The sequence below is a fragment of the Leptonychotes weddellii genome, chromosome 7 (genome assembly GCF_054177405.1).
Source record: "Leptonychotes weddellii isolate Sample4059 chromosome 7, ASM5417740v2, whole genome shotgun sequence".
NCBI classification, from domain to species: Eukaryota; Metazoa; Chordata; class Mammalia; order Carnivora; family Phocidae; genus Leptonychotes; species Leptonychotes weddellii.
The window spans coordinates 105163167-105174483 of NC_138375.1; the positions used below are offsets into that span (position 1 = coordinate 105163167).

Sequence of the window (11317 nt, forward strand, 5' to 3'; positions counted from 1 at the left end):
TTATATGATGTTTGCTCTGTGCTGGGCATGGCACTGTATCTCATTTTGTTCATAAAAACAACCCCCAAGTTACACACATCAACCTCGTCTTATAACCATGTGACTTAAAAATGATAAAGACAGGGGTGCCTGGGTGGCTCAGTCAGTTACGTGGCTGCCTTCAGCTCAGGTCATGATCTCAGGGTCTTGGGATCGAGCCCTGCGTTGGGCTCCCTGCTCAGTGGGGAGTTGGCTTCCCCCTTCCCCCTCCCTCTCCTTCTTCACCTGCTTGTGCTCTATCAAATAAATAAATAAAATCTTACAAAAAATGTTGAGTATTGCTCACAGGTCCCACCTCCAGAAGTATTGCAAGGTGCTTAATAGTTGGAGAGTCACTTACATTTCTTATGTTGTACTTACTGAGGCAGAAAGCCTTATTAGAAGGAATAAATATGCTTTCTGACAATTTTTATCTCAGGATTTGAAAGACTGTAAGTTTTCTGCTATACTTGAAGGATGCCCCCCTCTCAGTTTACAGTTCTGAATGTGGTACTAGAATTAAGGTGGGGTGGATTTCTTCTCTCTCCTCCATCACTATTAATGGTGTCCGCCGTCCTGCGTGGTTCCGTGTGAGAGGAAGGCTAGGCTCTATGTCACGTTATCACCAAGTCCGCATGCGTGGGGCACAGAGAGTTGCCTGCATTGACAAGTTACGGCAGAATCGGTAAACTTTGGCTAGCTTCAAGTCTCCTAACACCCACCTCACAAAAAAATAAAATAAATAAAAACGGGAAGGGACTGAAATCCGTTTTGATTATTCAGTGATGAGGGACCGGCATGAAAGGGGGAAATGCTCTGTCCTTCTGAAGGGTTCCTGGTCTTAAAAGGAGAGAATTAGTTGGCTGAACTTTGGAAGAAGGAAATGTGACTTTGAACAAAGGGAGGATGTGAATTGAGAGCACCTTGTCATTGTCAGGGTGGGGGGGGGGGCGGAAAGTCAATCTGGTGATTGCTAAACGTGGGGAAGAAAGAGCCGCATCTATGTAACACTGCGTGGCAACGCTGTGAATAGGCCACTCTGAGCTACTGATTAAATACACCGAGCGTGGGCCAGAATTGGACTCCACTGTGTCTGAGGAGGGCACGAACCAAAGGGACCCATTTCCAGGTCACACAGAACCATATTTTCAACTATGGTGTGGAGTCTTGGAGCAAAGTGTATATTAAGTGAACTGTACTAATTAAGGATGGAGGGAGACAGGTTTTATGCATTAACTCCTCCAGAGAAATGTCCCTAAACACACAGTGACATTCCAATTATTTTTCCATAAGTATTCTCTGAATACTTTCTTCTTTTTTTTTTTTTGCCTTCGCTAGTAGAAAATGCTTGGTATGCATATTTAAGTAACAGTCACACTGAATTAGCTTTAAGAATAGGCTCTTAACATAATGGATGCATTAAAGTGTAGAGGAAAATGAGAGAGCCACATACAGACCTCCACGCATAAGAAAAGAGCAGGGAGTAAGAGACACAGCCAGCTTCTAGCCATTTTCTAAGCCTTGGATTATGATCCTGACTTTGGGAGGAGATCACAGTTACCTAATGTCTAGCCACTGATCTGAGTTAGCTCCAGCTCTGTTAGAAGCTATTTGGTGAGAAAGGCAGCACCTGTCCTTTTCCAGCTCCCAGGTATATATATGTGGCTGCTCGAGAAGGACGCTACAAGGAATCCATGTCTACTGCCAGTCATTCTAGAGAGCAAGTGCTTTTTTGTACAAGTTCTCAAGATCAACCTCCCCTCAGCCATTGATGACCTACTTAGTACCCAACGTCGCTGCCCCACAATTAATGGGGGAAAAGTATCTCAACGAATGACAAGACATCTGAACTCATTCTTTGTCAGCCTATTTAGCTGCCATGTTTTAAAAAATATATGGTCCTCAAGGACCGGGGGAACTGTGACAAAAAACAAAAACAAAACAAGCAGTATTTATTCGTGACAAAAAACAACAATTTGTTTCATTTAAAGCCAAAGAAATCAAGGAGAACCAAAGCCCTTGAGGAAGAGCCTACTGAAGATTTTGCAAATGCACACCTGGAAATCAAGATGGGTTTAGGGAACAGTGTTTGGGGGTGAAGGTAGAAATGACTCCATTCAGAGATCCCGTAAAACCACTTACCACAAATTAACCAGGAAAGGATGCTCCAGACCCTGCATGATCTGGAGTTCCTTGAAGACATTTCTCACTTCGTTGCGCTCTACGCACTTTTGTTTGTTCATGTACTTCATTGCGTACATCTTCTTGGTATCGTTCTTCTGCACGATGCAGACCTAATGGCACAAACCAGAATGAGAAAGTGGTCAGGGAGTTGACAGATCACGGCCATGGGAGACAGGACAGGAGGTTCTCAAAAGCATGGCCTGGAGGCCTCACCGCTTGCAAATTCTCTGATGCTGACATTGCTGCTTAGCTCTGATTTCAGAGTAGAAAATTTCATTTTCTTCCCCTGTATCAGGTCAGTTCGTGAATCTCTGTTTTCTCAAGCAAGCCTGCCTGTTTTTTGCTCTTTGGGTTTTGTTTAGACAGCATGTTGGAGAAAATAGCTGCTTCCTTGTCAGGAATCTTCCAACAGCCAATGACATGCTATTCTGCTTTGAGTGACTGATATGGGCACGGCTAAACTGCCGAGCTGAACAACACTGCGCCAAGAATTTCTCTTTACACAGTAGTTGATAGAACCTAAAAGGACTTAAAGCACTGGGAAAGCACTGCACATGATGTCCATGGTTCTGAAATTCTTTTAGAGGTTCTAGATGTCTGATAAAGTGGGCAGGAGATGATTTTAAAATCCAAGTTCAATATGAAATAAGAAATACTCTCAAAGTATGTCTCTACCAAGAAACTAATGATCAGGATTTGAATCTAGAAGTTTCTTGCAAAAAAATTAGGCTGGATCTATCTTTCATGGTCGATTTTTGAAAATAAAAACATGGTATAACTGGAGGAAAAAGAGATATCTTTTCCACATAAAAAGAGTTATCTCTTGGGGTGCCTGGGTGGCTCAGTCGGTTAAGCATCTGCCTTCAGCTCAGGGCATGATCCTGGGGTCCTGGAGTCGAGCCCCACTGTTGGGCTCCCCGCTCAGTGGGGAGCCTACTTTTCCCTCACACTTTGCCCCTCCCCCCGCCCACACGCTCTCTCACTCTCTCTCTCTCTCTCTCTAAAATAAATAAATAGAATCTTAAAAAAAAAAAGAATTAACTTTTACATTGACAGGTAAGTGTTACCAAAGGCATGGGTACAATTGGCAACTGAGTCCAAAATTTTAGAGTGGAGAGAAAGTCTTAAAATCTAGTGAGAGTAAATGGGCATGACAATGAAATAATTCTGAGAACAATAGATGTCCATTATATCACACACCTCAAACTCTAGTGACAATTTTATAAAAACCTCTCTGAATTATCATTCCTTGTGGTCCCAGTAACTGAAATAATCTGAACATTCTCAGACTCTGTTCCCTGAGCTACATGACCCTGCTGGTGGTTAATCATTTTGGTTCTCACCTTCCCAAAACTGCCTTTCCCAATGGCTCGCAAAATTTCAAAGTGGTCAAAGTTGACTGCAAAACAAACAAAAAGAACAATGTGAAGGATTATCAGTTGTTTTTTAGTTGCTAATAAATAATAAAGATTAGGCGAAACCAGAGTACCTTGTTTAAGACAACATTCCAGATGACCTTAGGATACCCATTCATTTATTCAATAAATATTTCTTAAACACTTCTTACTCATTAATCACAGTGCTTAGTACTGGGGGATATAGTAATAGCAAAGTAAAAATGGAATCTCTACCTTTTTGGAGCCTGTAGTTTAGTAAGGGCTCCCTATAGAGAGAGACACTTATAGATGAAATAGTCATAACTTAATGAACAATTAAAACTCCCACTAAATGTAAAGAGAGAAGTCGTGGGGGCTCTAAGAGCATATAACAATGGATTTCACATAAGTGGCAAGGTCAGGAGGAGCATCACTGAACACTAATGATTACGGAGAGATCTGGTCCTAGAGAAATGGGACTGACCTTCCTAGATAAGAAAAACATACCTTCTACCCAGAAAGTGCTAATAAAGTCAAGTGGATGATTTATTTAGTAAACAAAGTCAAGTGAATGACTTATTTCCCAAAATTCCTGCAGTTCGAGTTTCTTTAATCCACTAGACTATAAACTCAATGAGGGCAGAGATAATAGGTCCTTTTGTTCATCCTGGTTTCCTTAGCAACTCAGAAAATTCCTGGCTTGAGGTAGTTGAAAGCAAAACTCTACACTTTCCACAGAGCCTCACACAGTGATTTCCACATAGTTGCTTCTCAGCAAATAAATCAAACTAGCTGTAAAGATACACAAGGACCTCAAAACGGTTGCTTCTTGTAAATATGAGCAGTGTGAGTATGAGGGTCTTCTGAGGAACTGTTTTTCAAATGGGGTCAAGCCCCATTAATGAGTTATGAAATAAATTGGGTGGTATGAGAAGCATCCAAAATTTAAACAAAGTAGAATGGTTAGAAAACAATCAGAAATGTCTCAAATGTAGGAAGAATAGTGTTGCTTCTGAAACTTTGTTTTGGTTTTACGTATGTGTGTAGGTAGATATGGATTGTATCATGATAAAATTTTTTGGTATATATTTTTTTCACAGGTGGTGGTCAAAATAATTTGAAAGGCACCTCTGTAAGTTTTCTCTTAAGTTTCAAACTGATATAACCAAAGCAAGGATTTCCTCACACTTATTACATGAGGCACAGTTCTATATTATGTACCATAGAGGTGTCAAAAAAATGACCAGGATTTATTTGCAAGTCCAAGATTTAATCTTGAGCCAACCTACTAACATAACACAGTGATTTCTCCACTAGTAGCCTTGCCTAGAATGCTGTGATGACATTTTGAATCTTCAAGCATACAGGAAGTATCTAGAAAGCATGAAGTTCCGTTGTGATACTAATCCATTTCATAAACCATGTCTCTTTATAAGGCATTTTAAGCTTTCAGGAAAATGATCAAAGATTAGATGCCAGGTTGCTGGTTCTACTAGTGTTAACCCCTTTAATTAATGTCTGGTCCCAGAAAAGTGATAGGCCTAAAGTTTTAGGTCTATTTATGCCTTTATTTCTAATCAGTCAAAAAGAGAACAGACTCCAGTCCAATTCCATACTGTCTAAAGTCACTTCCATATATAATAATCAGCATGGACAGAAAGCCAATGACAGATTAAAAGTGGCTGGAAGAAAAGCTCTTATTCCATCCTCACAGTCCCCCTCCCCCTTTTTTCTCTTTTAATTCCAGGGTAGTTAACATACAATGTTTTACTCATTTTCATGTATACAGTTTAGTGATTCAAAATTCCTACTCAGTGCTCATCAAGGTAAGTGTGCTCTTCATCCCCATCACCTATTTCACCCATCCCCCGGCCCACCTCCCCTCTGGTAACCATCAGTTTCTTCTCTAAAGCTAAGACTGTTTCTTGGCTTGTCTCTCTTTTTCCTTTGTTCATTTGTTTTGTTCCTAAAATGCCACGTATGAGTGAAATCACACGGTGTTTGTCTTTCTGTGACTGACTTATTTCACTCAGCATTATGCTGTCTAGATCCATCCATGTTGGTGCAAGTGGCAAGATCTCATTCCTTTTTATGGCTGAGTAATATTCCATTGTACATATATACCACATCTTCTTTATCCATTCATCTACCACATTGGACTCTTGGGCTGCTTCCATAGTTTGGCTATTGTAAATAATGCTGCAATAAGCCTAGGGGTGCATGGTATTCCTTTGAATTAGTGTTTTTGTCACCTCTGGTTAAGTTTATTCCTAGGTATTTTATTATTTTAGGTGCAATTGCAATGGATCGTTTTTTAATTTCTCTTTCTGATGCTTCATTATTAATGTGTAGAAATGCAATGAATTTCTGTACATTGATTTTTGTATGCTGTGATCTTACTGAATTTAATCATCAGTTCTAGTAGTTTTTTTGGTAGAGTCTTCAGGGTTTTCTCTATATAGCATCATGCCATCTGTAAATAGTAAATGTTTTACTTCTTGCTTACCTTGGATGCCTCGTTCTTGTCTGATTGCTGTGGCTAGCACTTCCAGTACTGCATTATTTAAAAGAGGTCAGACTGGACACCTTTGTCTTCTTCCTGACCTTAGTGGAGAAGCTCTCAGTTTTTCCCCATTGTGTATAATGTTCGCTGTGCGTTTTTTATATAAGGGCTTGATTATGTTCAGATATGTTCCCTGTAAACCTACTTTGTCGAGGGTTTTAATCATGAATGGATGTTGTACTTTGTCAAATGTTTTTTCTGCATCTGTTGAAACGATCATATGGTTTTTATCCTTTCTCTTATTGATGTGATGTATCACATTGACTTGTGAATGTTGAGCCACCGTTGTATCCAGTGAATGAATTTTTAAAGTATGTTGTTGGGGGGCGCCTGGGTGGCTCCGTCATTAAGTGTCTGCCTTCGGCTCAGGTCATGGTCCTGGGGTCCGCGATCAAGTCCCGTATCGGGCTCCCTGCTCAGCGGGAAGCCTGCTTCTCCCTCTCCCACTCCCCCTGCTTGTGTTCCCTTCTCTCGCTGTGTCTCTGTCAAATAAAATCTTAAAAAAATTAAAAAACAAAACAAAAACAAAAACAAAACAACAAAAAATAAAATATATTATTGGATTCGGTTTGCTAATATTTTGTTGAGGATTTCTGCATCTACGTTCATCAGAGATACTGGCCTGTAGTTCTCTTTTTTTGTTGTGTCTTTATCTGGGTTTGGAATCAGGGTAATGCTGGCCTCATTTACTCTTCCTTCTTAAATGTCCAGCAACAGGAGCTGTAGTTAGGAGGGAGGCTCATGGAAAAGGCAGTGAGACCTCATAACTCAGACAAAATGAGAAAGGGATGACGTCAGAATTATGGATTATTTTATCAACGGAAACCCATTTGTATTACAGGCATATAGGATTTACCAAAGGAACTGGGTATCAAATAGCATATCCTCTGTATACTTGAACCTTTGATCAACGTGTATAGTATTAACCAGCATATCATTTATGCTTACAGGTCCCAATGGGCCCGCAGCCTGTTTTTGTCTCGCCTCTGAGCTAAGATCAGTTTTTACATTCTATAAGGATTATTAAAAAAACAATAAAAATATGCAACTGTATAAAAGTCTGTAATATTTACTAGCTGGCTCTTTACAGAAAAGTGTGCCAGCCCCTGAGATGAAAAGTACAGGCTTTGGAGACAGACTACCCGAGTTCACATCGTAGCTCCTACAATTGATAGTTATATAATCTTGGCAGTTTACTTCTATGCTCTGTTCCTTCATCTCTGAAATGGGTATGGAAATAATATATATCCCACTGGGTTTAGAGGAAGATGGAATGAGTTACTATACATAAAGGACTTAGAATATGAACTGCAACTAGCTATTTTTGCTAGTACTCCTACTACCACTTCTTAGAGAATAGCCTAATTCAGACTCCCAGCAAATACCACCAGAAGTTGCTATCATAGCACATGGCTATTCAGCTTGGAAAAAAATGGCAGTTGTGTCATTTCTCCACATTTGGGACTTTTGTAGTTGACGGTGTGGTGTTCTTGCAGTGTTTCCTCCCATCGCACAATAACTTTGTTGTGTTTACTTGTTGTGTCTTGTCCTTGTATCATGTTCTACAACTTTGTCTCTGGTTCATGGAGGAGATCTGGTGCCAAGATGACATAGGGGTCTTTTAGAGATACTCTTAGACCCTGGTTCTATCTGGGGCCTTGAGGGCAGCAGTTGAGTATGGAGAGAGCAGGGCCTGGTTCTCACTTCCACTGACAGAGCTGGCCTATGTATATGGCCTGTGGAAGAACAGACAGGCCGAAAAGCTGAAACCTTCAGTATCTTTCTTATCTGCTTTGGAGTCTTGCTTTCACACATGGCTGCTCACCCCAGTCTTAGCAAACATCATATCAGTAAAGTGTCCTTAATGTTGCCTGGAGGTGTATACCACATCAAGTAGTTTTAAAAATATCTAAACTAAATACCCATAAAGAGGCTTATTTTTGAGTTTTTCTTTGGGGTAGGTGCACATTCTCCACAAATCAACCAGACACAGAAATTCTATATGCACAAGAGATCTGTTTATGTGTGGTTTGGTACTCATTTCATTTTTTAAAAAAGATTTTATTTATTTGAGAGAGAGAGAGAGTGTGAGCCGGGGGGGGGGGGCGGGGAGGGGGTAAAGGGAGAAGACTCCTCACTGAGCAGGGAGCCTGATGTGGTTCTTGATCCCAGGACCCTAAAATCATGACCTGAGCCAAAGGCAGATGCTTAACCGACTAAGCCACCCAGATGCCCGGTGTGCATTTCATGTTTATGTCTCATTTTGTCCTCACAACAACCTTACAGTGTGTGTAGCTAGGGGTGCTCCGGATCAGAGAGATTAAATAACTTGCTGTGGGCGTCACCAGTACCATGACTAAATGACCCTGGGGTTAGGTTCTGAAGACAGAAAGTAGGGCGGAACCTTGGTTAGTCCAAACTACACGTGAAAATCCTCTAGAAATGTATTGCTTTGAAAACCAAGGGAGTCTTTAAAAAGTCCAACAGAGTTTTCTCTTGTGTGAGCACCGCATGAAGCTCATGAAATGTATTTAGGTGCTCTTGTATAGAAAACATTTGAACACTAATATCACACTCAGCTCATTGGCAGACTAAAATGTATTAGTCACATGGAAAGTAAGAGCAACTGAGGGGACAGCTGGTTGACTGTTGTCACAAAACCATACCCAACGCTTGAGTGCAGGGGTGGACAACATCAACTATCTGAGTCTGCTCAGTGTTAGTCATGTAAACTCAGTATACACCTTTCTGACTCTGGACCCAGGCTCTTAACCCCTATTTCTATAGTCATCTTTATGTTGTTACTACTGTGTGTCTACCCATCCCAGAGGCAGAATCAGGGGAAGCAAGGTGGGATTTCTTTGTCTCTCCTTTTATAATCACATGGGTCAACTCAGCTTTCCCCAAGTCTTTCCCTAAACAGAAGCATGCTGATCGTGGCATCTGGTGCTTGATGTTTTTTCTTTCCTTTGTTTGACTTCTCCTCGCATCTCCCCAGTCTCAACATTCTGTGCAGTAAACAGAAGGAAAGAAAGGAAAGGGGAGACTCTTTAGAGTGAGTTATACCACCCTGACACTTGGAATTTGGGAGAATAGAAGGTAAAGCAGACTCCCCCGCCCCCACCTGTTTTTCTATGATTGAGGTAAAAATATTTGGAAAATATTTTATTTTTTCCTGTTAAAAAAATGATTGCAGCCTAAGTAAATCCCAAATCATGACCATATGCACAACTGTGGAGAACTGCACTTCTTGATGTTTATGTAAATCTTTCTTTTTTTTTTTTTTAAAGATTTTATTTATTTATTTGAGAGAGAGAGAATGAGAGACAGAGAGCACGAGAGGGAAGAGGGCAGAGGGAGAAGCAGACCCCCTGCTGAGCAGGGAGCCTGATGCGGGACTCGATCCCGGGACTCCAGGATCATGACCTGAGCCGAAGGCAGTCGTCCAACCAACTGAGCCACCCAGGCGCCCCTATGTAAATCTTTCTATTGATGAGGGAACAAGGACACCAGCTGTGTGTCCCCATCTGTAAAATGACACTAATTAAACTTGGCTCACAGGTGGTTTTGAAGATGAACTGCTATACACCAGAAGTATAATGTCCAGCTCACTGAAAACTAAAAATTACAAATGAATAAGTACAATTATTCGAAGAAAACTGAGACTTCTTCCCATTCTAAATTTTTAGTTGCATTCCCAGAAGGCAGCCTCTTTGAACAAATTCTATGTATCCTTTAAGAGATTTTTTTCAGCATGTATGTATTCCCTTTTGATAGCAGTAGCAACATATTATCATTCCTACAGGAACAGAGATTATAAGCTCTTTCTATATAATTACATTCTCTCCTGTTCCTTCATACATCACATACAGATCTATATCTAATTATTTTAAACAGCTCTTGTATTACATTGTGTAGCATGTCCCATAAGATACTTAGGTTTTTGATAGCATTTCAAAGATGGTTTAATTATCTGTTGTTACCTGCAATACTAGTGCAAACATCCTTGGTCAGCTTTTGTGCAAAGTGTCGTAAGCTAGCTTCGTAAAAGCAGAAATGCGGTAACAAAGAGTGTGTGCATTTTCCAATTTAATAGACACTGTGCACGAGCCCTTCAATGATGTTGAATCTCCTCCGCACCAATGTGTGTAAGAATGATGTTCTGTCCACCACCCTGCTGATGCAATTATGCCAGCAGTCTTTGACCTGACAGGTGACGAAAAAACTGAATTATTGATTTACTTTATATTTCTTAAATGATGACTAGAGCCTCATCTCTTTGTATGTGCACTGTTTCCAGAGAGCTGCCTATTCACAGATTTTTGCCTGTTTTTAATGAGTTATTAGTCTTTTTGCTTTCCAAGTGTGCTTAAAATGTTACATAAATTAAGTCTCTCTTGAGCAAATCTCGGGAATATTTTATCCAGGCTGTCCATTTGGCTTTTGACTTTAAAGCATTTTTAATAGTGTAGAAAACTCAAGTGTTCAATTTATATCTTATGTAGTCAAATTTTATATAGTCAAATGTATTATTCTTTTCCTTTGGGGTCCCCTTGGTTTAAGTCTTTACTAGAAAGGCATTTTTTTACTTCAAGACTGTTAAAGGCATGTACTTATATTTTGACCAGGCATTGTTGAACTCCTGCTGTTTTAATTTTTGCAATCTATCTCTGCTTAAATTGAAAGTTAAAACAGTTGCTAATTTCCTTGTATGCAGCCATGCCAGTGTGATTAGTAAGAAGTGGATGCCTTTAAAGTGTTTTGGGAGAATATCATTGTAAAGCAGGCTCTCCATATTTACCTACGCTGATAATTTATTTAGTAAATACCTTGCTCATGTAGCACAATGCTAGGTTCCAATGCTGTTTGGTTCCAACTGATAGCAAATTAAACCAGGGCAGTCTCAGTAAGTTCAAGAGTACCAAGATAAAGTCTTCAGAGAATAAAACTATATATATATATATATATATATAAAAAGTCAAGCCAAAGTCTGGCCTGACTTTTTGGTATGCTAATTTGGCATACAAATTTGCTGCTTAAACATGTCACTGCTTCAGGATGTGATTCTCTAAAGACAAAGGTAATTCAACATGAAAACAGTTATTGCTTAGCTGGCTACATGTCCCCCTTCTTCCCTCCAGTCCAGGAAGAACGTATCTATTTGATCCCCCCCCCC

The 11317-nt window shown here is 40.1% G+C and overlaps 1 protein-coding gene across 1 annotated transcript in view; it reads right to left on the reverse strand.

Annotated features, from left to right (window-relative positions):
• The window catches only part of STK32A (serine/threonine kinase 32A), a 116376-nt gene that overhangs the window by 87291 nt on the left and 17768 nt on the right, over positions 1–11317 (reverse strand). Inside the window, exons 3-4 of the mRNA XM_081826886.1 lie at positions 3546–3601; positions 2161–2312 (exon numbers count right to left, since the gene is read on the reverse strand). Of these exons, the coding sequence (XP_081683012.1) occupies positions 2161–2312; positions 3546–3601 (208 nt within the window). The remainder of the gene's footprint in view (positions 1–2160; positions 2313–3545; positions 3602–11317) is intronic.